Source organism: Orbicella faveolata, unplaced genomic scaffold (genome assembly GCF_042242905.1).
Source record: "Orbicella faveolata isolate gen_17 unplaced genomic scaffold, um_ofav_v1 contig_1, whole genome shotgun sequence".
Classification (NCBI taxonomy): Eukaryota; Metazoa; Cnidaria; class Anthozoa; order Scleractinia; family Merulinidae; genus Orbicella; species Orbicella faveolata.
Genome location: NW_028301536.1, coordinates 30,308,719 through 30,335,000, shown reverse-complemented (window position 1 = coordinate 30,335,000; position 26,282 = coordinate 30,308,719). Strand labels below are relative to the sequence as shown.

At 38.5% G+C, this 26,282-nt stretch overlaps 6 protein-coding genes across 7 annotated transcripts in view; 2 read left to right on the top strand and 4 right to left on the bottom strand.

Moving 5' to 3' along the window:
* Nucleotides 1–1,700, top strand: part of LOC110053545 (unconventional myosin-Va-like) — a 30,824-nt gene extending 29,124 nt beyond the window's left edge. For both annotated transcript variants that reach the window (XM_020759790.2, XM_020759789.2), the window contains one exon: nucleotides 1–1,700. This exon is cut by the window's left edge and continues 580 nt beyond it. The gene's annotated coding sequence lies outside the window, so the exon portion shown is untranslated.
* Nucleotides 1,701–2,822: 1,122 nt separating this feature from the next.
* Nucleotides 2,823–5,281, bottom strand: LOC149118732 (uncharacterized). Its single transcript, XM_089272037.1, has 2 exons — nucleotides 5,055–5,281; nucleotides 2,823–4,305 (listed from the first exon to the last, which is right to left on the bottom strand). Exons 1-2 carry the CDS (start codon nucleotides 5,101–5,103, stop codon nucleotides 3,941–3,943), a joined length of 414 nt encoding a protein of 137 aa, XP_089128163.1. The 5' UTR covers nucleotides 5,104–5,281; the 3' UTR covers nucleotides 2,823–3,940.
* A 1,278-nt stretch (nucleotides 5,282–6,559) lies between these two features.
* On the bottom strand, nucleotides 6,560–9,015 carry LOC110053617 (uncharacterized). Its single transcript, XM_020759871.2, has 4 exons — nucleotides 8,210–9,015; nucleotides 8,046–8,132; nucleotides 7,009–7,298; nucleotides 6,560–6,690 (listed from the first exon to the last, which is right to left on the bottom strand). Exons 1-3 carry the CDS (start codon nucleotides 8,622–8,624, stop codon nucleotides 7,009–7,011), a joined length of 792 nt encoding a protein of 263 aa, XP_020615530.2. The 5' UTR covers nucleotides 8,625–9,015; the 3' UTR covers nucleotides 6,560–6,690.
* A 612-nt stretch (nucleotides 9,016–9,627) lies between these two features.
* LOC110053566 (protein KTI12 homolog) lies at nucleotides 9,628–16,233 on the bottom strand. Its single transcript, XM_089271970.1, has 10 exons — nucleotides 15,956–16,233; nucleotides 13,408–13,459; nucleotides 13,120–13,172; nucleotides 12,858–12,913; nucleotides 11,551–11,624; nucleotides 11,382–11,457; nucleotides 10,780–10,863; nucleotides 10,503–10,565; nucleotides 9,984–10,052; nucleotides 9,628–9,790 (listed from the first exon to the last, which is right to left on the bottom strand). The coding sequence occupies exons 1-10, from the start codon at nucleotides 16,104–16,106 to the stop codon at nucleotides 9,647–9,649; spliced, it is 822 nt and encodes a 273-aa protein (XP_089128096.1). The 5' UTR covers nucleotides 16,107–16,233; the 3' UTR covers nucleotides 9,628–9,646.
* Nucleotides 16,234–16,267: 34 nt separating this feature from the next.
* Nucleotides 16,268–24,677, top strand: LOC110053568 (thioredoxin domain-containing protein-like). The gene is made up of 7 exons (XM_089271987.1): nucleotides 16,268–16,443; nucleotides 18,606–18,680; nucleotides 19,728–19,777; nucleotides 20,158–20,203; nucleotides 21,056–21,181; nucleotides 22,777–22,813; nucleotides 23,180–24,677. Exons 1-7 carry the CDS (start codon nucleotides 16,286–16,288, stop codon nucleotides 23,393–23,395), a joined length of 708 nt encoding a protein of 235 aa, XP_089128113.1. The 5' UTR covers nucleotides 16,268–16,285; the 3' UTR covers nucleotides 23,396–24,677.
* LOC149118731 (uncharacterized) lies at nucleotides 16,644–17,595 on the bottom strand. Its single transcript, XM_089282716.1, has one exon. It carries the CDS (start codon nucleotides 17,431–17,433, stop codon nucleotides 16,693–16,695), a length of 741 nt encoding a protein of 246 aa, XP_089138842.1. The 5' UTR covers nucleotides 17,434–17,595; the 3' UTR covers nucleotides 16,644–16,692.
* Nucleotides 24,678–26,282: the final 1,605 nt, after the last annotated feature.

The window sequence follows — 26,282 nt, the reverse complement described above, 5'->3', positions numbered from 1 at the left end:
TCACATTATTGTGCGGTAGTAGCCCATAAATCGGACTGCTTCGTTTAGTTGCGAAGGACGTAAAAGAAATCGTGTTTAATCTAATATATTATAGAGAAGGTCTAATGGCCGTCGAAGTTTACAAACAAGATTTATTGTATAAATTATAATCAACTGAGAATTAGTTGAAGGATATAACGGGAGTCTTGGGGAATTAATTGAAAAGGTCAGTCCCATTAGGTGACAATTATTAACATTTAAGATATTATATAAGATACTTACAACTTAAGTTTGCGAACGTTAAGTCCTTGTTATTTAGGATTATTACGAAGACAATTCTTTGTGAATTGCTATAAAATTCCCGCTGTGTTGCTGACGCTAGCCATTTCCTTAAGAAGCGATGTAGCGAAAGACAAAGAAAAAAAGATCTTACCGGGATGAGGAAGGATCTTAGGGAGAGGCTGTGGGGTATCTGTTTTGAACAATGTTCGACTAAATTATGAAGAATTGATATTTTGCTGGATTGATTCAGTAGGAAACCGAAATAAGGTACATTCGATAAAACAATAGTCACTCATTTGAGGCAGGGTAGATCCCACACTTATTACATGTGTTATTTTTTTATGGGTAATTCATAGCTTCTCAAATCTTTGTAGTGCATTGCAATTACTTTTTGTTAGGTATTCACGTTATTTCCCTGTCGGTTCATGCTAACAGCAATTCAGTCACAAGGCATGAATTGTTGTAAATCGTTTCTTGATTTTTCTGCGCGCTTTGTCCAATTTTTTGTATGGAATCACGTTTTCATATTTTGTAATCTGTTTATTAACGAAGTCGTTTCTTTTGAATTTACGGTATTTCGTATTTGTACTTTTGTACTTGTTTATCTTCTGAGTATATTTGTTTATCAACAGAACAATGCTAGTAAACATGTTCATTTTACAGGAAAATGAAAATAGATTGTGCTGTGAATACTGACAACTGAGAAGTATAAAAAGTAACCGGAGGGAATTCTTTAAGTCGCTGTTGTTCATGTATTTAAACATTGCGTGACGTTCTACTTTGATCGTCACGTAATAAAATACTGTGATTGTGTGACGAAGGCAGTGTAGGCTAAATAATGCACTTCCAATATTTTAATGAATTGCGGTAGCCTGATCTGTAATTAATTTAGGTTCTGAATTTCTCGCTAAGAAGTGAATGGTGAACACTGACTTGCGATAGGTATTAATTTCTCCAAAAATGTCAGTACAAATTTACGCTTGCTGGTTATAAGGCTTAGGGAACTGATCACCAAAATTATTTACGTATATAAAATAGTCGTAGTCTTCATTACAATAACGAAGCGCGCGAAGGCTAAAATTAGGATGCAAATTATTGGAATCCCGCGAGAGTCAGACAACATTAGCATGTTCTGAGAGAAATAGGAGGAAAATGAACGCCAAATTTTCGTTTTAAAAATTGTTTTAGGAACACTTGCTTATGCGCTTAAAAAAGCGTCAAATCTTCCACCATTCCGTTTTGTTGTCTGAGTTTGTCTGAGTTATGACGTCACTCGCGCGCTTCGCTATTCGGACAAGATATAGGGAGACGCGTAAAGGAGAATTTGTAGCTTATCATCAGAACTTTGACGGTGAGAGAGACAGCTTGCAGTGTATGTTTAACTGTAGGGTATTTAATGATCATTTACCGGTATTGAAAATAAATGTATTTTTATAGTAGTGAAGTTGTTTATCGCTTGTACTGCTTTGATAATACTCCGTCAGTTGGGCACGTTTCTTTCTCGAGTGTGGCGAAAGAACGCGACATACAGATGGGTACAGAGTGAGTAAGCGTTTGCACCAGCCTATTTTATCAGTTAATCTTACAACGATGTATACAGTGCAGGAAAACAAGAAACGGCAAGATAACAGCTACAATAACCTGACCACCCACTACAACTCGTAAGCGCAATTCACGAGTTGAAAACAAATATGGCCGCCTTGACACCGTTGACATTCTCAGCTCTTGCTACGGGGCTTGGCTGCTTGGCGTTGGATTTTTAGAGTGTTTTTCCAGTTTTTGTTTGTTTCTTTGTTTTTCTCTGATAAAGAAAACGCCTTAAAGTGCTTAAGGTGCGTACTTGATGCTACTAACTGCATTTAGCGTCTGGTTTAAGGGGACGACGTAAACGTAATCGAGAAAACGGAAAGATTTTCTTTCCTGGTACGAGCCGTGGATTCCCAGCTTACACGTAGCGTGTGAGCGAGCTCTTTTTGCGGTTCTAAGTTGGCAGCTAAAAGAGCTGTCAACTAAACACGTGCTGCGACGAAGGGAGACTTTGCTCTTGCTAGCCTGCAGTGCAGACGTTATTTTAGCACGGATCGCTCTGATAAACCAAGTTCTCAATACCGCCATCTTGGATTGTAACTGGATGCTTGACCGCTAGAGGGTTTTCCGCCTCACGCGGTTTTCCTCACCCCAACCCTCCTCAGTTACCAAATCCAAGGTGGCGGCCTAATACGAACTGAAAATGAGCACTCGCGCCCTACACTCAAGGCGATGCTCTTGCTGGAAAACATTGCCTTTCCGAGCGCAAGCATTTCTAGCAACCAGTGTCCTCGCGTCTCTTCTGACGACAATAATATAGTTGCCATGCGCGATCGAATTGGAATTGGAACACTTCTGAGTTCAAATGTTCAGCACTTTTTTTGCAGCACTGTGAAAACTTCGATTACTTTGTGGTTTATACAATTGGATTAAAAAGTCCACTTGGAAGTGTTTTTTATATATATATAAACCGTACAAGCGGTGTTTTTAATTCCATTCTGGGGATTCCCATTTCAAAGCTGGAATTCAACAGATACAGGAAGCTGACTTTTATTAAGGTCTGATGTACAACGGTAGTTTGAAAAGCGCGCGATTTTGACGCGTAACAGCATTTAAGTTTATTCAGTGCCAGTGTCTTTCATCTTAGCTCGTAATATGTAAGCTTAGTGTATATACTGATGAAAGCGCACAAAAACAGGCTTCACTCCTCCAGAAGAACTTCAAATTTGTAAAAGGAAGCCGTAATTATTACTATTATTATTTTCAGTGGCAAACCGGAAGAGTCTTGAGCGCAAAATGTAATAGTTGGGATAAAAGTTCACTTTTAAGGTCGTCCTCTGAAAGTGAAAAGTTTAAAGGAGCTACATCACGGTTTGCGCTTGAGAAGTTAAGCCTAAATGTTTCGTCGTTTGCGATCCTTGTTAATCTTCTCCATCCTTAGCCATCCTTGTTCCTTTATGGTTTATTATTTTTCTCTACGGTGTTTTCTATCTTAGTAAACTAATATTTTCAAGTTTCCCTCAATTCAAAGGTAATTTTGTACACGGCCAAAATACCGTGACTGAGCTCCTTTAAAGTCCGTCTTTAACCGTATGACGCTAAAATGTCAGTAGATTGTTCCTACGATTATCAGGTGAGTAAGGCATGAGGGAAGTTTGGTTACGAAGTTTTGTCCTTAAAATTATTGTGTTGTCACGGGCAACTTACCTCGTTTCCGTTGATAACAATATCATCAGCCGTTGGTCGCCTGTCGTGTCGCCTACAATTTCGCGCGCTTTGCTGCCAATGACGTCAAAGGCCGACAAGTTGCCAATGGATACGGAGCCAGTTGCTAGTGACAACAGCACGCGTTTTACGCTAAAACTTGGTGACCAAACTTTCGTCCCGCCTTACTAAACTGATAATCGTAGTCCATACGCTTGCATATTGGTAGCCAAGAACGTTTTTTGAAGAAATAACTTATTAAGTCATTGTTGAGTATAATGCCATTATAAATATGAAACTTTAAGGTAAAAAGCTGTTAAAATTATGACTCTTAACGTTTTCGATCTGTTTGATCATCAGAGTAATCTCTGATGATGATCAAACAGATCGAAAACGTTAAGACTCATAATTTTAACAGCTTTTTACCTTAAAGTTTTATATTTTACTTTTATCGGCGAAATGTATATAATGCCATTATAATGGTAAGTATTTTGCACGCACCGTGCAGTGACTGAACGACTCCGTAATTTTGCACCAGCACTCCCGTGTTGCAGTTGTCATGACAACAGCACTCTAACTGACATCGCATCGTGACACCACGATGTTCAATGTTGCACAACGCTGCGTCACAGTGGCTAAGCAGCCCACACTCCTTCGAATAAGTGGTCTTCGTCTTTCCGTTTTCTGTTGTAATAATAACTTTTGTCTGGCAAACCCAGCCTGGATCATCGTGACAGAATCTTGATACCAGGTTGTCTTCACAGTCTGCCCATGACGTATTCGCGAAGCAACTCCAACAGTCGAGACCCAGAGCTGTGGAAAAACAAACAATTATAGATACAAAGAATACAAAGAATTGGAACATAATATCATTACCCAAACAAGTTGATATCAAATATTATCACCCAAACAAGTCGATATAATTAAAAGTGTGTCAGCTTTTATCAGTTTTATAGACTCACATTTGTTTGTCAAATGTTTGAATATCAATAGTTCGCCGGTCCTCGTCGTTTGTGAAAATGTTTGAGTGACAATTCGTAAAGGATCGAAGCTACTGCTTACTTCCAGAAGGGATCATTTCAGTGAGACTCCTGTCATTAAAAGCACAAGCACCGTAGACTGAATAGTTTAGTACGATATCCGCGCGTTGCTTGATATTGTAGTTTCTACTCAGTATCAGACAAGATATCCTGAAAAGATTAAATGTTAATTTTAAAATTTTGGGAATTTCTAACTTTTGGCGATGGCAGAAATGTGGAGAACCGTGGGAAAACCCCTAAATACAGAACTAGAGGCAGCTGACTAGAAGATTCATTTCACATCTGCGTTCAACGGGAAGTGGTTGTACTGACCAACGTCCATATCCCAGGCTCGAACTAGAGACATAAATCGTCTTGCGACCTTTAAATCTACGGCGAAGAAGTCTTAATTCAACAAACATTGATCTAAACTTTGAAACACGGACAGTCTCTAGTAAAATGGCGTCAACAGTAAATATGGCATATCGACAGCAAACAGAAAATACATGAACATGCATGTAAACACATACCCGGGGCACATACCTTGAGGCAAAAGCGATATAAAAGCAAGCCTGAATAACATTCCTGCCATCAGGTTATCACAGAGTAGTTGAAATTCAACTAGTTTGAATATTACGGAGTAAGAGACTTAAAGTTTTCCGCGAAGCAACCCTCGCTTCACTCAAACCACTTTCGAAATATGAGAAGTAACACTGCTTTTGAAAAACGTGTTGACCTTGCTCGGGCTGTGACTGTCACATAGAGTATATACAAACAACCCAAAGGTCGAAATCTTGATTTCAAAACCTTTCGTGACACAAATAATTCGGCATTGGGAGGTTTGACGTTATTCTTTGTTCATTTATTGTCTTTATTTCTCGACTCCAAATAAGTTTTTCGCAAAGTTTGCGTGACATCTTGAATTGTTTTACCTTGAGCTTGAGATCACATGACATCTCAAAATTGCTATCTGTTTGTGGCACAACCGTCGAATGCACGTGTGACCGACGACCTCAGTTTTCACTTGGAATCCAGACCTACTTTATGTGTCTTTTTATAAAATAACTGAGCTAGTTTAGATAAGAAAATGTAATACGGTTGTGACGTTTTAGATTCGCGCATATTTTTGAGAAATTTATAAAGCATTGCACTTTTTCCGTGTCTAAATACTCGGGGGGCTGGGAGATTTCTCGGAAGTTATGCAAACCGACTTCGTCTCGGGTTTACATAACTGTCTCGAATTCTCCCAACCGTCCTCGTGTTTTGAGGAAGCTATGTAAACACGGAAAAAGTGCTCTGTAGTTTAAATTGTGTCGAATTATTTGTTGACTGGTCCCTCGGGAGACCGGTTAAGTTTGTTTCACTTGAATCTCGGTGTTTCTCTCGAGTCCCGACTGCAGGAAAACACTAAGATTCTCGTGATAATCACGTCTCCATTCCAGATACTGACCAGCAAGATCGAAGGCTCCGACGACGCCTTTGTTTTGATCTCGCAGTGGAGGGGAAAGGGGGTAGTGCTGCGCCCATCACTGGGTTTTTGAGGTAGTACTGATTGTTCACCTGCATGGCCTTGTTGGACGAAGTTGTATGAATGAATGAATTCCCACTTCAGAAAGAATATCCTGGTATTGGAATAACACCCCGCTAATCTTTAGGATTTGAAAACGCCAATTTAAACGATTGGAATTTTGCGTTGGGGAGGTAAGCGAACCGATGGTAAAGTTCTCTTTAGAAAGACGACGGCGAAAAGCACGAAACAGGCTTTGGAGGTTGCGGTTTGCATAGAAATCCATGGACAGCTAGAAGTGAGGGTCACAGTGGGCTCCAGTGGGAAAAGTTATCATAGAAGCTGACTTTTGGAGACTGAGATTTGGAGGTGTGTTTCGAGTGGATTGGGGGACTATTATTTTCGAAAGGTTATTGTTTTGATATTTTCGGGCGATTGGCGCCTTTCCAGTAGCTTCACTGTATTTGTCTTAAAAAAAGGCTGCAAGAAAACAGTGAGGCTAGCTATGAGAAACTAAGCCACAAAAAAGTCAGAAAACAGATTGTTACGTGTACATGACTTTATTTCATCTCCAAAGAACACTTGATAAATGAAAAGAATCAGCAGAGGCGAGATAATGATCAAGTGAAGCTACTGATCTCACACCAATGCGAGGCTCAGATGTCGAAAAACCTGAAAATAATGAAAGAAATGCCATGTTAAAAGCCATTCATGATGGTGCGGTTATTAATACTTTATACTGGAAAAACGAAAGTGAGGGAAAATAAGCTTGATTTTATTGCACGGGAAGCCAAAACCATCTTATTTAATTGCGCAAATATATTAATCATTTCTAATCTATCTTAAATAAATACTTTGCCAAATTTTCATTATTCCAGTAAGTTCAGTCAATGCAGATCCTCCCATTGTTTACTTTCGTCAGCCACAATCTTACGGATAGTTTATCAGTAAAACTGCCTCAGTCATTGAAGATGTCTTATTCCAACTTACCTAGCGCTCGCACTTGTACTTGACAAGAAGATACTTAACGATTCCCTTGCATGGATCCCCAAACACCTTGTTGCTTGCATGTAGCGCACAACTGGCTTTCTTGTGGCACGTGCTCTTCACGACAGCAAGTGATTTAGCAGCACGACAGTTGGTGGAACGAATTGGAGACTTTGTACAGGCGCGTTTATTCAGTCGGCCATAGTTCGCTTGCACGATGTTAATCTTCTCCCCTTTCTTGCAGGTTATATTGGCTTTCTTGTGTTCACAGATGACAATAGACCTCGGCTTCTCTGAAATAGAAAACCACAAACAGGTCAAAATTGGCCCCCTCTGCAGATCCCCCCCTTCCTTTTGTCACGATTTCTCCCTGAATTGTACGACACGAGGTCCAATTACTAATTAATCGTATCTATAGCAAATTTCGAAATTAAAAATGTCTTTTGAGAAATTCTTTTGAGCGAACACGTCTGTAGCGCTTTTCATACGAAAACTGTAGGAAACATTGCGAAGGAAGCCAATTACAAAAAGTTCAAATTCAGGATATCTGTAATTGGACATCCACGTGATCGCGCGCCGATTACGTGACAAATAAGCGCGCGGAGAACCAATCACGATCGAGAATTTTGTTACAGTTACGATTAAAGCAATAATCCGAAAATATAGTTTTATTCGTCCGAGATCTATAAAATTAATAACCAGACGTACTTCAGTGTTTTGCAGTAGCTCTACATTATTGCCGAGTTGACATAGCCTCCCCATTCTTTCTCTTCGACGCACACCAACTCCACTAATCGCGAGATGGAAAACTTATTTTCAGACCGAGAAGCTTCGGGCTATTTTAGCCTGTCATTTAAGGCGTACCAAGCTAAATCAAAGGTTATAAGCTTTACAGGGATATTTTTACCGCGTGGGACTGGCAGTCACTCGTGAATTCCACAAAAGAAGTCCTACTCTCACGGAATCTTTTTTGTCTCTTACCCGACTTGCTTACGCACATGAAAACAAGAAAATTGTAATGACAAAGTAAAACTTCAAACCTTCATTCGCGACTTTTCGAATCATCTTTGTTATGCCATCCAATTTGCGGTCCATTTTGCCCAAGCGATGCAATAACACTGCATTAGCTGACAGAAACAAAAGAGAAACAAATTGATGTTAGTTTTTATTTTATACTCGTTTTTCACAAAATAAGCCGGCTTACCTTTTTTCATACGCTTGGCGGCAGACTCCAAAGAACTGATTCTACTGTGTGTAAAGCGAAGAGTTAAGTCGACCGAACTTACGATCGACAAAACTTGGCTAAGGTTCTTGTTCTGGCTGGGGCAAACTGTTTTCAGTTTGTTAGTAATTTGCTTCACGACAAATTTTCCTCTCTGGACTTTTCTGGCTGCGTTGGAAGAAAAAGGTTGCAAGAGAGCCAGTGCAGTAACGAGAAGAACCCAGATTAATTTCATGGCGGATTTACTGCTGGAAGTAATCTCGTTTCTCAGTTTCACGCTCGCGAAATGAACTACTATTAATTTGTCGGGGAAATTGTGAGGAGGTATAGTTCCTAGTATTGGATCGTGCCGTTTTTTCATGTTGGTTGTCAACTGTCTATTTACATGATATGACATTTAGACAGTTTTGGTTAAAGCACAAAAGAACAGTCTGTACAGATTTGTTTGATTTTCGAATGTCATCCATTGAGCTCATCATTTGTGAATTATTTTCACTGTAGAGAACAAGTATAATGAGTCCAAGCTAGTAACGGTCTTAAGGGGAGAACAGTTTCCGACATGTCAGCTTGGAATGCTGATTTTACATTCAGGTCTAGTTGAAATACATATTCCTTGTAAGTGTTATGTTCCGTGACACCAAAGGAAGTCCTTGAAGTCGTTGAATATGCGTGGTTTAGTTTCGAAAGTTTAGACACAGGGTAAATATTTACTGAATGACACCCTATCAACGGCATGGACGATTAAGATGCCACTCTAAATATTGCGTTGCACTAAGATTATTCAAAGTGACCTCTAAACGCGAGGGCATAAAAACTGAATTCAAGACAGCAAACAAAACAGCGGCCCGTCCATAGCGGAGCCCTTGACAAGACATCTACAGTAATTTCTTATTCCAATATATGGCAACTTGACGTAGTGTTCACTGCCATTTAATAATTATTAAATTAATTCAATGTCATGATTCATCTTGCTTCAGTTTCAGTTCATTCGTGCTCTCTGTGTGGAGTATTTCCATTTTCCAGTGAGTATTTAAAAGAACAATAATCCAACTATTAGTGCCTACGGAACCTAAACAAACTGAACTCCGTCCAGTGGAAACTTCCGTCCCGTTCCTGTGTTCCTGTTCTGTTTGTCTCTTGTGCGTGCTGTGGTCTTTTGATGCACACAAGAAGAAAACGAGCTACCTGCTTCAACACTACTTTAGCAAACAAAACAGATTTTAGGCAAACAAGCGTGCTTACAATGTACTTAGGCTCAATAACCTCATGTACAACATACTTTTCCACGCTTTTGATGAATGGTTCTAAATGAAAAATGGTCAGTATAAATTGTATAGTTAAAAACCTTTTTCATAGTCTGTGACTTGCCGCTTTAGAAATACTTAACAAAAAGACTGAGATGTCATAAAATAAGAGCATTTATTTGACGTTACTGTTCAGGTATTGTACAAACATATTCGCAATTTTCTTTGTATCTTCTACAGGGTGCATTTTGGTGTAAGTAATAAACTGCCGACGTATTCTTCTCAATTCCGCCATGTTAACAGTTCTATTCAGGACAACGTAGAGCAAAAATCGTCAAGGAAAACAAATAAAGACATAAATTTACGTAGCACAGAAATGCCGCGGAAACAACGACACAGAGATTCTCAGCCTCTCAGCGGAGAGAGGGCGGGGATAATGAGGGAGGGGTCCTTGGAGCACACAATGCTTTCACTCCAGGCATTATAAACTGTCAGGTGTTTCAAAAGGATATTTTTTCGGACGTCCCTGGAACTGCTACATGATCACCAGGTACAAATGTACATTGAGAATTCAACAATGCCTGCGAGAATAAAAGTATTTCCTTGATATACAATGAACGATGTATTGGATGAAATAATTCACTGCCCTTCTCTTGATATATGACTTGACTAGAGCTTCTCATGTGGAGCTGAATATACATGTACTTTTGTAGAGCAACATTAACGTTTTTATAGAAATTGAAGGTTTCCTCTGCAGCAACAAACTTTTGCCGCCTGAACGCTAACTACAGTACCTTGGGTTCTGGGGAAGGCACAAATGGCCTGTTCACACCAGTTCTTTTTAAATTCAGCAAGTGTGTGAGTGAAGTAAGCACTAAACCAAAGAACAAGCAGAGTACGAACAAAAAACCTCCCTCACGTCCCTCTTGAGCCGGTTTTTATTAAGTTAGAGCAGGTATGTGAATAGACTGCTTGTCGCAATGTTTGGCAGTGGTACATGTCTTTGAGAATTCAAGCTGAGAGTTACTCACCGTGACTATCTCTTGTGTCATTTTATCAAGTTCATATAAGAAGTTTGTTGCAGACAATGGTTGCTTATCAGACAAAACAAAAATAACATATTAATTAAATACAAGCAAATAAAAGTAGAACAAAAATGATGATTCAATGTGGCAACAAACTAACGCCATCTACTAGGCTCAATGCAGAATTTCCCTTGAACAATAATGCACTAAGAAATACATGTGTACACGCATAATTGTACAACAAATGACAAGTATGTCTGCAACATACACTGCAAATTCTTACCGGCTGGGTAGCCTGATTTGGTGGAGGTGGTATTCTGTTAATCAGTGAATCATATATAGAATCGAAAGGAAGGTTGTCACACACCTAAGTAATTAAATAAATAAAATACATCACCAGCAAATGAATTTGAATTAACCCTTTTAAACCCACTGTTCTCACAAACTTCCATTCATGTTTCTATTAAACAATTAGATAATGAGCTTGAGATTTCTATTGCAAAATAGTTGATGAGGGCACAGCCCAAACCAACTATCACACATAGAAATCGAGAGCGAATAATCTGCATGTAATTATTTTAGTATAAATCTACTAGTCATTCGAAACTAAATCCTTTTCATAGACACCTCGAAAACACAAAGGAAACGACCGTCATTTTGTTAACAAGCGAACACTACTTCCGTAATCACTATCTACAACAAAATAGATGGAACGGCATTCGTGATAGAATGCTAGTAGATTTTATACTAAAACTTGATAAAAACATGGAAACATTTTAATAATAATTATACCTTCTACTCGTAAGAACGTACATATAGCTTAACAAGTAGAGGTATCAATTTTGTAAATTCTTGCATTCATAAAATCTTACTTATTTAGAATACCTGAATAACAAACAGAGGGGAATCCCATCTGTTTCTTGACTCTGGAGGCTCAAATCTCATCACCAATGCATCTAATCTAAATGCAATGACCAACAGCTTGCTTTTGATTTGATGGCACAGAATTGACGATACGTGACAGTGTAGCAGATCAAATTTTTGAAGTACTTACATGTCATCATTGTATCTTTTCTCTCTTGTTCTGTTCCACTCTCTGCATGTTTCTTTTGGAGTGTCACAATGAACCTGAAATAGTAAAACAAATCATCAAATGCAATATTTCACTGCAGCATGCCTGGGAATCTTTGTTAAACATGTATGACATCATACTTGCCAAAAACTTTGCCAGACAATAACAAACAGACAATAATCAGAGACTATGTCGACCTCTATATAGAGCTACACTGTACATCATGAGCATAGTATATCTTTTGCCGTACTTTATACAATTTACAGTCAAACCAGATGTTATTTTCTATCTAATTTGAGAATGCTGCAATGTACATGTAGTGTGTTCTATGGCCCATTCCAAATGCCGCTCCATTCATGCACCGAACCTAACCGATGAGTTAAGTACGGCAGAAGAGCGGCATTTGAATCATTTTGGTTCGGCAGGTTACGTTTGGTACGGGAAACAACATTAAAGTCGGCAGGGTCTGTCACACTATGTGACGCTGGAGCGGCAGCTGATTCATACGGCATACTCCTCATGTGTCGAACCTAATGCATAAATTACTTTAATGTACTTTTTATATAACGGGACTCATGATTGGCTTAAAATTGAGTGGCGTGACCAGTCATGCATGAAGCTCAAAGTCCTCGCAAAAAATAAAGACAACACAAAATATGCCTTCAACCGCAAATTCAGTTTTTGCTTCTTCTTCGTGATAATAGCCCAGCTTATGAGATTTCCCTTGAGCAAGGCGAATTAACCAGAAGAAAACCTGTCTAAATGCAAACGCTGAACCTTGCGTTTGAATTTGCTTCCCTAAATATTGCTATAACAGCGAAATGTTAGTCACAGCTTTTCTATTTGGACAGAGTTCTTGAATATTCAGAACGCATATTTTCTCGTTGAAAATTGTTACCACTGGCTTCCCAAATTAAGTTCGACCCAAGTACGCTGTCTGAACCAGCCATCACTCCAAAGTCGCTCTAAAGTCGAACTTAATCAAGTTTGGTTCGGCAAATAAGTGGAGCGGTGTTTGGACTGGGCCTAATACTGATTGGCAGTTTCTTGAAGCAACATGCAAATTCAAATTTACTTGTGAATGAAACCGTTTTTTGGTAAGTTTTTCTGAATGTGAAACTCATACAAAAACACATAGAAATTATAAAATTTCCAGTTTTATACATAAGCTCCCAATTTGGAATCCACAGGGTTAAAAATTATGTCCGTCTGGATTTCGTGAATTCTTACATAATTTTTTCCTTCCATATTTTTATCAGAGAAGAGTTTGATTTTACTTCCTTACTTACAATGCAATGTGTGGTCTTATGTGCCTTTGCAACACAGTATAACTCATATCTATATCCTAGAAAAGACAACACATTGTGTTATTGACATCAAGAGCAGCCTGACTTCTGCAAGAAGAATACTTATTATTTTGTTGGGAAACTGGCACCTCCATGTGAGAGGGTTCAGACCCACATACATTGTATATGGATGTTCATTAAGGAACAAAGTGATCCTTAAATAATATAAGAACAGACTAATCAAACTATACACACTTTTAATCACCTTTTATATAGTTCAGAGAGTCTAGAATAACTATGTCATCTCTTGAAATAAGCCTAAAAAAAAAAAAAAACCATATCATTGCTAAGCACTATGCGTGAGGCCATGAAAGCCAATAAATGGAATCAAACAGAAAGGACAAATTTAAAAGTCAAAATTAGGAAGTTACCATAGTATTTTCTGTTTAGTTTGTCACTTTTACAAGGAAACAGTATACAAAAATGTTAAAATGTAGCATCGAAGAGGTCACTGACTTGCCAGTGGGCAAGTCAATTACAGGCCAATAGCTACCTTTCCACAGCAGATTTCAACAGACCTCTTGCCTCCTTCTCATTTGAGGAAGCTGAAATAAAACAGCACCTCTAATTAATAACAATTTTAAAATATTAGCACAATTTGGAGACGGTTATAATTATTTCTGATTTGTTCCTGGTGCTTTGATTTATCAGAGGACAACCATAGAGGCGATGTTCTTATTATATCAAATAATTTTTACTATCTGTATCAGGTATGAGAGTTAAGCAGGGTAGTAGAGAAGTTGTTCATATACATGTACTATATAAAGATGCAAATAAGTAATATGTCATTATGCAAATTATTGACCCTGTCGACAATGTCACATAATATCAACTTTCAAATTTTTCCCTTAAACAAAAAACACCTCCATCGATCAACTTATCATGGCAATTTAGTAGTCTCTTTAGAAATATGCAGTGCAAACTCGTGAAAATATGGAGCCCCAAACTTTCCAACATGTTACCAAAAATGTGTGCCTGGGGGTTAGCACTTGCCCCCTGACACACATCTCTTTATAAAATTGGCAAGTTTGGAGTCCCATATTTTTATGAGTTTGTGACAGCTTCTTGGGAAACTTTGCATATTTCCTAAATTTGACATTGATAAATCAAGCAGTGAGGCTTACTTTTTGTTCGCTGTGTCTATAGGTTTTAGACATATGGACAGTATTTTTAGAATACTCTGTGTCCAGCACTCAGAAAATTTTCATTTTGCATTGTGTTCCAATTACCATTATTGAGAACTAACCGTAAACAGGCTAACTGGTGCACCACTCAGGCTAACTGTGCAGGAGTGCCATCGTCCAGCTATTCAATGCTATAAACCAGACAGGAAGTATTTTAAATAAAGTGCAAATTGTACCCTGTAACCAGTTAGCCTGAAAAGCGCTCTGGTTAGCTGGAATGGTGCACCAGCTCTCACAATTCAGAGGGGCTCTCAGGTCTTCCATCTTGTTATTGAGACTCCCAAACACAAGTGCCATTTACTTGTAACATTAGAGAGTCTGGTTCATTAAACAAATTTAAACGCCTTCTCTACCATAATTTTTAAACATGGCATTCATTAGGCTCGATTTCCACCGCTTTCTCGAGTCCGGTCTACGTTCCTCCCCGAGAGACGGCTGGACAAGTGAGCGGCAAAGCATGTCTGTGACGTAAATTCATAATTTAATTCTTGCGGCGCTTCAGGTGGCCTAAAATGTCATCTGATGACAATCATAGGCAGGCCCACATGACGCCTACGGCTCGTAAAATTTGTGGCATTTTTGCCACTTCTTTTAATTTTGGCCCTCCAACCTATTTTGTTTCACATTATTGTTGCGGAAGGGCATTACATGCTGTGTTCTATAGAGGAGTTTTTTCTCAAAAAAAAGTAAAGCAGAGCTGTTTGACTATGGTGTAGCAACTGTCATGTCAAAGGTCAAACATATGTTTTAGGGTGTGCATGTTTTTGTTTTGCTAGTTCCGTTTGCTTTTGGCTACCACTTAAAAATTTAATTTTGTCTCGCTTCGCCAGAGACTGGTGTCGCTTCCCTTCAAGAAGACTACCGTACACATCAATTTGATTGAATGTTTTGTTTCTTGAGATCGATGTTTGCGTTTATCCCTCTCTTTATTGACTTTGTTCGTTATCTGACATTCTGGCACCACATGATTCAATCTAGATTCTAACGTATAAGTCTGTTGATTATTTGGCATGTTGTATATGCTCCTAAGGTTTAGATCAGGCAAGATTTCAGCAGTTGACGGTATTTGGTTAAATGTCGCACTAATGCGATCGCACTTCATATCGCACAACTTCTTTGCTACTGCGAGAAAGCTAATTTATGCAGCCCGCTCGATTCAGGCAGGCAGATTTCTTATTGGTTGAAATTAACAATGCCAAGTCCACGAGTCCAGCTGTGAGTTTGGGGGAGGAGCGTGGGCTCCTTTCCCGAACAGCCGCTGGTAATTGAGCCTAGGCATTCATGGAAACCAGGATTTTTCTTAAGTGGCATATTAATGTAAGTTAATATAGTGTTAGGATTTGGATTTTTAGTCATTATTATGTAATTTTTCTACCTGATGTTTTTACTGTGTATAAATAATGATTAAAGAAAGATTTAAGACTAAAACTAAAAGAACTTAAAGCCTACACATGCAATTAGCTGTTATATTTGTTGATGGTTCATTCAATTTCTATTGGCTTATAATTTGACACATTAAGCTAGCGAGTTGTTAAAATCTTGACACCTTGGGATGGGCTGTATTAAGAAAACAATAGCGTCCGTGCAGGCTCTCATTCATTCTCTCAAAGCCGACGGCTTTGCTCGTGCTGCCAACAATGACAGCCTTCTCGTAGGTTAGTTCGCCTGTTTACTGTTAGTTCTCAATAATTGTAATGGTAACGGAATAAATACATAGTCGTGATACGGGACATCCAGTTTTTGGCTTGAATGATACAATCAGAAAAGCGTGACATCGTTTAAGTGGTCCATTTAGTCATTTCTTGAGCAGATGGCCTTCACTTTTGTCTACATTGTAATTAAATAAGTTAAAATTACCTGCATAAACCACGTTTCTTTCCAAATCTATGCTCTCATCACCAGCCATGTGAACGGTCTTTCCCTTGGAATTTTCCAAATAACTTTTTAATTCTTCCGCTCTCTTTGACTTCCCTGAACAAGGGTACCCACACATAAGAACCAGTGGCATCTTATTAGAAACGATTTCGACCTTACAAATTACGGATTATAACAAGATTTTCCAGGTCACTGGCAATCCACTTTGTCCGCCATATTGGAAATGCTCTGTTTTATATATGGAGATTATGTCCTAATTTAGAAATACTTCTCCCCAACTCTCCCTCTTCCAAATTGCGAGTGTGTAGCAAGATGGCGGACGGCGTGTCTTTTCTGCGAGTGTGTACATTGTTCGTGTTTTACCATGTTTGCTGGGGTGAAAGTGCTGTTCAAATCCTGAATGATGCATCTTTTGAGCACTTGACTCAGGCCTCAACAGGAGCAACAACTGGCGACTGGCTCATAGTTTTGTAAGTTTTTTTGAAATTCATTCAAATAAGCAGGACGTAACATGTCGATCAAAGTCGATCATCGAAAACGTAGTCGATAAGTCGATATTACTCGATAGTTGTCGATAATTGTCAATCGACAAATTAAATTTGTCGATAAAAGTCGATAATCACAAGATTTTCAACTGATTATCGATTTTATCGACAAAAATGCAGTGATAACAATGGGGTGACAGGCCTGCACAACTCCCATCCTCGTGTAATAGCCGGTTAAAGCTTTGCTCTAACGAGCATATCCTTTAGGGATCTGCCCCTTTTGTACGAGACAATAGGGGGATCTTTGAATATTCTTCTAAGCAATGGTTGTTGTTGAATTAAATGCCAGTTCTGCATAAGTATTTGTTTTAAGTTAGGCACTGATGGGCGATATTGTGTGACAAAAGGCAAGATTCGCCTGTCTTGTTTACGTTTCTGTTGTAGGGCAGCTTTTTTCTCCTCAAATGTAATTTCTGCGAGAGTTGTTGAAACAAGAGTTTCAGGATACCCTCTTTCGATGAGATTTGTTTTAAATTGTGAAATAGCAGCTTTGAATGCTGTTTCAGAGGAGTTGGTTCGGAGAAGTCTGAATGCTTCGCCCTTGATGAAGCCCTTTTTGACCCCTGGTGGGTGGCAACTCGAGAAATGCATGTACTGAAATGTTTCAGTAGCTTTGAAATGAGTTTTAATGTCTAGTCTAGACTTTTGTGCAAATCTTTTGCCTTTGTAAACTTTTGTGTCAAGGAACGTTGTTTCCGTGTCGGAAACTTTAGCCGTGAACTTGATAGTGGGATGGTGGCTATTTGCTAGTTCAATGAACTGCATGACTTTGTCTTTGTTTATATTCCAGATAGAGAATATATCGTCAATATACCTTTTCCAGGCGAGTGGTTTTTGAGCGTTTTGATTTAAGATTTGTGATTCTACCTTTCCCATAAAGATGTTGGCAAAAGCGACTGCCATTTTTGTACCCATGGCTGTTCCATGTGTTTGGAGGTAGTTTTTTCCAGTAAACTGGAATGAGTTTTCTTGAAGTATAAGTTCAAGCGCTCTTTTAAGATGTTGTGTTGGGATGGGGGATTCTCCTTTATAGTAAGATTCGTATGCATTGCATACTGTTTCTATCCCCTCCTCTTGAGGTATATTTGTGTATAGGCTTGTCACGTCCATCGATAGCGTTCCCTGGTACTCTCGTTTTTTCTGTGAAATTGATGAAGTCCATCGAGTCTTTAAGATATGACTCCTGTTCTTTTGCTATGGGTTGAAGGAGTTTGTCTACAAATGCAGACAGTCTCTCTGTCGGACCATCACACCCAGATATTATGGGTCTTCCAACTGGAGTTGGTTTGTGAATTTTTGTAAGCATGTAGAACACTGGTATGCGAGGCGGGTTAGGTGTTTGACAAAACCATAGTTTGGTCATGTCATCAGTATAGTTGTGCTGGTGGAGTTCCTTAACTAATTGTTGTACCCTTAGGGATGTCTCTACAACCATAGGACGTTCAAGGGGTTTGTAGTGTTCACGGTTGTCTAACTGGATTTGTGTAGGGTAGTTTCTCTGCGGTTATTCAGGTTTATACGAGCTTCCAATCACAGTACAAAAGTGGTAAAATGAAGTCTTGGCATAGCCAATGCTGCTTTATTAATCTGTCCTCAGCAACTGTACTCTTTCCTCTCACCATACATCGTTTTTTGTCTTTGCAATACTTGTCGATTGAAATCGATCAAAATCAATCAAAATCAATCAAAATCAATCATAATCGAACAAAGTCGATAATCACAATAAATTGTGTGATCGACTTTTATCGATTTCCGTTATTTGTCGATTGATTAGTATCAACAACGATCGACGATGATCGATTTTTATCGACTATCGAAATTATCGACATGTTACGTCCTGAAATAAGCCAATAAGCTTACGAAAACTTTGAGGAAGCATTGGTGCAAGTTGCATATAAATGAAAAATACTGTCGTCATTACAGGATATATTCTTCCCTGAAAGAAAATGGCATATCAGTATTGTTCCAGGTGTAACAAACAAATTTATCATTTCATCATATCATGAGGAGTGTTTTGTAACTGTATTCATTCAGTTCAAAGTAGGTGTGAATTTTTCTTTGTCTTCTTGACATTGCTTTTCTTGTAGCTCTTTCACAGAACGGGACCCAGAGTGTGAAAAGTGCAAGAGAGCAGATGAAGCGATAGAGAAAAGCCAACAGGAGTAAGTGGCTTTCAGGCGTGTTATATTTGCTCATAGAATTTGTTGTGCTTCTTTGCCAAAAAGCAGCAAGTAATAAAGTAGTAACGGGTAGTGCTAATAAGTTTACACTAGATATTTGTAATAATGATGTTTCTAATTAAACTGAAGAGTATTATTGGAAGCTCTCAAAGGAATGCTACAGTCGAATCTCTGCTAACAGCCACCTCTCTACAGTAGCCACTTTTTTGGTCCTGGTGGACAGTCCATACATTCACTCTGATTTTAACCTCTTTACAATGGCCACATCTCCTCAATGGCAATAGCCACTAAAATCCATCCAACTGTTAAAATAACCTCCTGACAATAGCCAGTTAACCAGTGACTGATGAAAGGTGTATACAAAACCACATTTTGTTTTTGTGAAAGGTCACAAAACTTGATTTGTACCATGCTTTGTTGGACTCTGTTTCAATTTAGTTTCTGTTTTATTGATATATTTTGATTGTAACTGATTGTGTTACCTACAGTTTATATGCTAAAATAAGCAATCCTTAAGAAAAGAAATGTTACACCCCTGAAAAAAAACAGGTGTAATGTTTACACCCGTACCTTCCCATAATGGCCACCTCTCTACAACAGCCACTTTCCTCAGTCCTCAAGGTGGCCATTGTCAAGAGGTTAGACTGTATCTCGGTAATTTTACCACATTTGGCCAAAGCAGGGTTTAAGTTATATATGACAGAATGCTCCTAAAATGCTAAGATGAAGATACCAAGTGAATTGTTCAAAGGAGACCAAATTTTAATTAGCTTTAAGTGTTTTGTCCAAGACATGACAACAGAATTTGAAAACGTCTGTTAGACTTACAGTGTATTCAATTTAACATCACAGTCTCGAGCATGTGTGACCCATTATGGCACTCTTTTTGTAGCTTCGGCACACTTAAATGGTAATTTTTAACAAAAGTAGGCCATCATATCTAGGTTTCCATCAATAAAAACTGGTATATTTTTTAGTTTTGACTATTCAAACTTATGCTCATGATATTCTTCTTGAATTAATCATCAGGCTTGGTCACAAGTTGAACTTTGCTAGAGTTTTACCACCAAAGAGTAAATGTGAGTATAAACTATGTCTTCCATTAGCAGCTGTATTCATTGTCCATAAACTCTGTTGGGCCGGTAATTTTTGTTAATTTATGCATGCATTGCTTACATCACTCTGACATTCAGTCAGTCTGTCAGTCTGTTTGTCTGTCTGTTTGTCTGTTTGTCTGTCTGTCTGTCTGTCTTTCTGTCAGTTGGTCTTCAGTTTATATCCAGATTATTTCATTCTTTCCCATTCCACATTTGTTCCAGTCATTCATCCTTACTCATTCACATATTAATTTAATGAACAATATATTATGCAGTCCAGTTATTGCTTGATACATGCACATGTACATTGTATCTGACCACTTCTGTTAATCTTGTATCAAACAAATTTGTTCATTTTACAGTGACACTTAGAAGATTTGAAGTTACAAGATGGCCTTTTGTAATCCTGTGAGTAGTTTTTTCACGCTTTTCCAATTTTTCATTCAATTAAAAACTAAGCCTCACCGCTCAAATCATTTGCCAAATTTAGTAAATATGCCCAATGGTGCCTCCTGGTATACATCTCTTTGTAAAAAAATTGGCAACTTTGGGGTTCTATATTTTCAGGAATTTTTCATGGATTCTTATGGAACTTCACATACTGTAATCCACAAAATTTGGCATTGATAACAAATTGATCTATGGAGGTTTCTTCTGTTTTATATGAAAAATACATAAAATTGTTGGTCCATTGTGTACAATATTATACAGTGTCATCTCTAAACAATGTTTGGCAACTGTGTTGACAACTGTGCTTTTAAAAGGTAATCATCTTGTCTCAGAACTCAATGTTACTCCAAGCCAAAATTTTGTCTGGAAATATAAATAGTATATAAGCATAAAGTGAAATCACAAACAGAATCAGGCAAGATTCAACATGTAGGGTGAATCAAAATGTATATATTGAGTAGACAAATACAATCATGGGATTTATTGACCACTAGTTTTTATTTAAACTGGCTTTTGCATTGCAACGTGCTCAGGAGGCCTAAGAGGACTACAACAGGTCTTGTGGAGTACAAACACCATGAGTTACTCAATTCCCATGATATCTGTACTCTGTGGAGTGGAGTTTGATGGTAGATACATGAACCTGACTTTGTGTTGTCATTAAATGGAATTTGCACTCCAGGCTTTATTATATAAGGACCAAACCAGTCACAAACTGGGCAAGTGGGTAAAATCATTTAGATCAATGAAAGTTTTTGCTGTCTGATAGCTGACGAGACTATGGGCATTTCCATTCTGAATTACTTTCAGACTTAAACAGGGTAAGCAGTATATTTATTCAGAGGACACACTGGATGCAGAGTCTTTTATCAAATTTGTGGAAGACGGCTATAAACTGGCAGCATCTCAACCAGTACCACCACCAATTAGCAAATTGTAAGTATTTGAAGACATTAATCTCTGCCCCTCTACCATTACTTTGTTGGGCAATGTCAATGTAATCTCGCCCATTCTGCTGCTTCAGTGTTCAGCTGTTCGATACCAGACATAGCAGAAATTTTTAAAACTAAACTTTTTAAATTTTTTAGTGATTTAGACAAGACTGATCATAAATGTAGTGTTTAGATAATATATTTTTTTTAGTATTGTTTGATTGATTGTTGTTTTTTACCATGTAATTTATAGATACTGATCATCGGTTTATACCAGCGTCTTCCTCCCGGACTTCGCTGATCGGTCTTTCAGTTTTAAATAAAGCTTTTATTATTTTTATTATTGTTATTATTATTATTATTATTATTATTAAATTTACAGAAAATGTCTGAAAATTTAAAAAGGTAGATTTGACTGACAACATAGTAGTGTAAATTATCTAATTATTGGTGCAGTTCTAACCTGTATATTCAGGAAAACAAAGTGAAGTACAAATACTACCTTATTGTACTTTTCCTTAGTATATACATGTAGATGTGACACCCAAGATTATTTTTTTTTGTCTTTGGAGTTATGACTGCAATGAGACTGTGAAATATGCATTTCAAACACAGATGTACATGTAGCAGCATGAATATGCACAGCATGATATATTACATGTAGATTACGGGTGTCTGGAAAACCCAAATAGCAAATAGCGAATAGCCGCGAATAGCGAACAGCAAATAGTCGTGAATAGCGAATAGCAAATAGCACAAATAGTGCGAATAGTCTCGAATAGTGCAAATAGTGGCAAACAGTCTCGAGTAGTGGCGAATAGTGGCAAATAGTGGCAAATCGTAGCAAATAGGGTACCCAGTATCTCGCAGTCAACCTCACAGCAATGTAGAATGGGATTTTCCTGCTAAAAAGCACAGACGCTTATCAGGACAAAAGATGTTTCTAAACCGTAATTTCTTCTGTTTTAACTGCTGCAAAAGCATAAATACGTCTTTATTAGGTTATCCTTGTATTGTCTGTTTTCTTAATGTCAGCGATGGACAGCCCTAGCCTGAGTCTGGAGAAGAAAAGGTAATAAATTCACTGAAATTCTGTTGCTTATTTGGATAATTAATTAACGCAGGATATTAGATGTAAAGTGGTGACTATTGACGACTATTCATCACTATTCGCCACTTTTCGCAACTGTTCGCCACTATTCGCACTATTTGAGACTATTCGCACTATTCGGGACTATTTGCTATTCGCTATTCACGACTATTCGTTATTTGCTATGCGGGTTTTCCAGACACCCTTTAGATTACATATCTCAATGATATTTCTATGCATATTTTTGCCAAAATAGTGATTGTGTAGATCCAGAACAAGTGGACTGTAATTCCCATTTATTTAGTCCCATTTATTTACCGTATGTAATTTACATTCAAGCTGTTGCATCTGTTTAAGATTATTGTTTATGATGTTCATAAAGAATTTTTAAATAGGAAATTGAATCCTTGGGACTTGCTATTTGAGCCAGAGATGTGGTTCACATGCTTACACAGTGTATATACACTGTACATGTACTAGAAAGTATCTTTTGTTCTAATTTTCTTCAGTGATGTGTTCATCGAAGAGCTCATGGATGATGCAAAGGTACTGTATACATTGAGTTGTTCCAGAAAACCCCACCCCTCCGGAAATTCCAATTATGCTGCATAAATTTCTTCAAATTTTTTGGTCTCACAGAACCACCCCTCCTCCCCCAGGAAATTCCAATCCCTTCTGTGGGGGGAGTACTTATGGATATTTTTTGGAGCTAATCATTCTGAGTTTTTTTGCTTCTTTCACTTGTTAAAAATAATTTTTATTTGTAGTATTTGTGTAATCTAGGAGAAGTGGTATGACAAATAAAACGCTATGTAAAACGGTTGTTGACTCACAAACTGAACTTGGTGTTCCAGAAATTTGATGTCTAGTTTAAAAATATCTGTAACATTGTTTTTCTTACTTTCCCATCAGCATATAATAGAACTGAGGAAAAATGCAGCAGCCATGATCTTCATTGCTGGAATCCTGTTTGGTCTGTTGCTGACTCCTGTGCTTAGATTGTTTGCCGAATGTCTCGTCAATTCTTTTATGCAAGAACCTGACTCAGAACAAAACTATGAAGATGAGGGATTGGGAAAAGATGAAGTGGACGAAGATGACGAAGAGGAAGAAAAGAAAGATAGATGAAATATAAAGAGTGTTGCAGAGCACGATCGTTATAGTTATCAAGACCAGAGTATAATCTTTATCTCAAAACTATGGTTTGGCATATTTGATGCTTGCAGTTGCCAGTTTGACCAGAACTCCCCAGGGGCTCCTAAGCCCACAACCAGCTAGAACCCAGATTTACTTAAGTATATTTAGAGAATCTTGGTCGTTCCGGGCCCTGATTGCTTTTGTACCCCGTTTCAGTACCAGAGCGGTGATGTTATGAGTACAGTTGTAATTTGGAACACTCTGGTGCAGTATGTGACAGTCGTTGCTTTGATCAGCTTTTATGTTACCAGACACAAAGGGAGCTGATGAGCTTCGTTTTATGTCCTGTTTAGAACGTGTTTACTGGTGTACGCCGAATATTAACTTGACCATGCGATTTGATTACAGCTGTATACATGATGAAACATACAGTCGAGCAAAGACTGACTCATGTACCCGGAGGGGTACTTCCGTAAGTTTCGGCTAGGTGTGTACCGCGAAGGGTCTATTTAACGCACAAACCCGAAAAAATGACACCCTGTTCAACGGGAGAACAAAACCTAGGAATGGCGTGAACGGGTCAGCTTTATTTCGTTTCTGTAACATTAGAAGTTGAGCATCAAGCATAGAATGTGTTTTTCGTTCAGCTGGGCATTCACGCGCTGGAATTTTAGCTGATACAGTTTAGGTACCCTATCTAAGGATCACACTGGGAACACCACGCCAACAGGACAAACACGATACCCTAACCTATCCTGCGGCACATACCTATAAAGCAAACATATGGGAATAACCCTCCCCCCGGGCCAAAGTACGAGGCTATCCCGGAGGATTTAACGTAGGTAATTCCCCCTAAAATCAGTCTCGGTCGTTCTTACTGTTAGTAATCGTCATATCATCACGGCTGTTGGCTGTTTCCAGCTTAAAAAAAGGGCACAGGTTAAGGATAATCTTGTGTCCGGTAACACAATCATCACGATGTAATGACTTACGTTACATGCTTGTGGGATATTTGACGATAGTAGATATTTCCTTGACAATTTTCTAAGAGGAAAAAAAAACACACGAGTGAACGTTTGCGTTTGGAAGCAAAAGCCGTAGACTAGTTTCGACAGGATTTTTGGAGAATTCCCATATTGCTGCGTAAGAGTGTACCACATGGTTAGCCAACTCAGTGACTCTTTACACCTCTGAAGTATTCTGAGATGCATTCCTTTTCGACGCGGTCTGTTAGGAAAAACGTTGGTTAAAATAAATGCCACTCTTTCTTTGGTATCGTTGAATGTTACGCTCGAAATGATCTGAATCCGGAAATCTTACAGTAACTATCCTGTGGTCTGTGGTCTGTGGTCTGTGGTCTGTGGTTTTCCGAAGAAAACACAAAGCCGGTACTTCCGGTTTGCTGTTGCATTGTGAAGAGGAATCAATCTGACTCTAAAAATAGTCAGACACCATCTGCTATAAATACCTTTTGCAAACCGCACTAAGAAACTGTCGTTATTTGTTCCTCGCCTTATTTACTTTTTTTACACGAGGATCTATGGAGTAAATGTAATAAATCACTGAAAAATCTATCTTTTCTTGAAATACTGGAAAGACCAGTGGACGGGATCTGAAGGCGAACAGTGTTGGCGCGTGACTCTTCAAATGACCGCAAATCGCCCTTGAAACCTGTTTAATGCGGAAGTCTATTAGTTCTATTGTCTGACTCCAAAAGGAAGCGAAATGCGCCGAAGTTAGGAATTGTTGTTTTCAATTAAACACTTTGATTAAACAGGATATAAAAGCAAACACATTTCTGAGACGGTTCCTATAGAAATCCAGTTGAGATTTCAGTTGTGTATGACAACGGTTCCTGCAATTTTATTTAGTTATGACAATTCTCCGTTACCAATTAATACTTCAGGGTGGATTGTGAGGGAGACCCTGAAAGTACGTCGAGCCTCTTACATACTTTCACCGAAGGGGCCGGCCATGAGTGTCTGTACATCCCCTCGCCGTACACCTCTGTACTCTGGAAGGGTGTGTGTATTGTAGAAGTAGAGGTAATATAAAGTTTGGCTTCACTTGGACTAAGTGTATTGTCCGCTGTATAGAGTAGAAATGTCTTATCCAAGATCACAATACAATGACCCCGGCTAGCGCTTGAACACGCACCATGCGAAGCGTCCAACTCACTAATTAATTAACTGCGATGGGGTTGTGAGGTAGCGTTCCTTAGTTCGTCAAATGATATAAGATACGGAAGCTTGTAGACAGCTAGCGGCGGCGTGCGTATGCTCCGTACGGTGGACATCTTTTAGCAAACATGTAACTAATTTAAAACTTTTTCTGACTGCCCAGTGAAATATATACACGTGTTCGAATAACCTTCGGCTTTCGTTTGAGTGGCATTCATGATCACATGCAGTGCAGTTTGACTTCTTCCGACGCAAAAAGGAAATCAGTAAAATCGGAAAGAGAGATGTTATTGCGGATGGCATTAGCTTTCAGTCAGATGAGATGGAATTGTTTGTTTGACTTGTTTTGAATTGTTTAATTCGCCTTGCCTAGTTGCAAGGGCGTACGCGCTTACCCCGGAAGGTCTAAAAAGAACTACCCTGCATATATGCCAGGCCGCACTGTTAAAAATAAACAATAAACCTGTGATCAGCGATGCAGGACACGAGGCGAGTTCCGTCTCCATCAACAACATCCTTTATCAGTTATCCTTCTTCTTACAAATTGATTAAAGTTAATTAAAGTTATAGTCTCCCGTTACTTTTTGTGCTTTTTTTTTTTTTGGCAAGAATCTCGGGTTCTGAGGTGTTTCGCCGAGAGAAACCCTTTTTCCTTGCCGCTTTGTGGTTCCGCGTAAAACAATGTGCCGAACTGAGAC

Coding starts and splice junctions, on each gene's coding strand:
- LOC149118732 (XM_089272037.1), bottom strand. CDS start 5,103: ATGGCAGGAATGTTATTCAGGCTTGCTTTTATATCGCTTTTGCCTCAA. Junction 4,306..5,054: donor TATATCGCTTTTGCCTCAAG/GTATGTGCCCCG, acceptor GTTTTTCCACAG/CTCTGGGTCTCGACTGTTGG.
- LOC110053617 (XM_020759871.2), bottom strand. CDS start 8,624: ATGTCATATCATGTAAATAGACAGTTGACAACCAACATGAAAAAACGG. Junction 8,133..8,209: donor CGCCAAGCGTATGAAAAAAG/GTAAGCCGGCTT, acceptor TGTTTCTGTCAG/CTAATGCAGTGTTATTGCAT. Junction 7,299..8,045: donor TCGAAAAGTCGCGAATGAAG/GTTTGAAGTTTT, acceptor TTTCTATTTCAG/AGAAGCCGAGGTCTATTGTC.
- LOC110053566 (XM_089271970.1), bottom strand. CDS start 16,106: ATGCCACTGGTTCTTATGTGTGGGTACCCTTGTTCAGGGAAGTCAAAG. Junction 13,460..15,955: donor AAGAAACGTGGTTTATGCAG/GTAATTTTAACT, acceptor GTTTTATTTCAG/CTTCCTCAAATGAGAAGGAG. Junction 11,458..11,550: donor AAAAGATACAATGATGACAT/GTAAGTACTTCA, acceptor CATTGCATTTAG/ATTAGATGCATTGGTGATGA.
- LOC110053568 (XM_089271987.1), top strand. CDS start 16,286: ATGGCGGACGGCGTGTCTTTTCTGCGAGTGTGTACATTGTTCGTGTTT. Junction 18,681..19,727: donor ATAGAGAAAAGCCAACAGGA/GTAAGTGGCTTT, acceptor ATTAATCATCAG/GCTTGGTCACAAGTTGAACT. Junction 22,814..23,179: donor AGCTCATGGATGATGCAAAG/GTACTGTATACA, acceptor CTTTCCCATCAG/CATATAATAGAACTGAGGAA.
- LOC149118731 (XM_089282716.1), bottom strand. CDS start 17,433: ATGGGTACAAAAATGGCAGTCGCTTTTGCCAACATCTTTATGGGAAAG.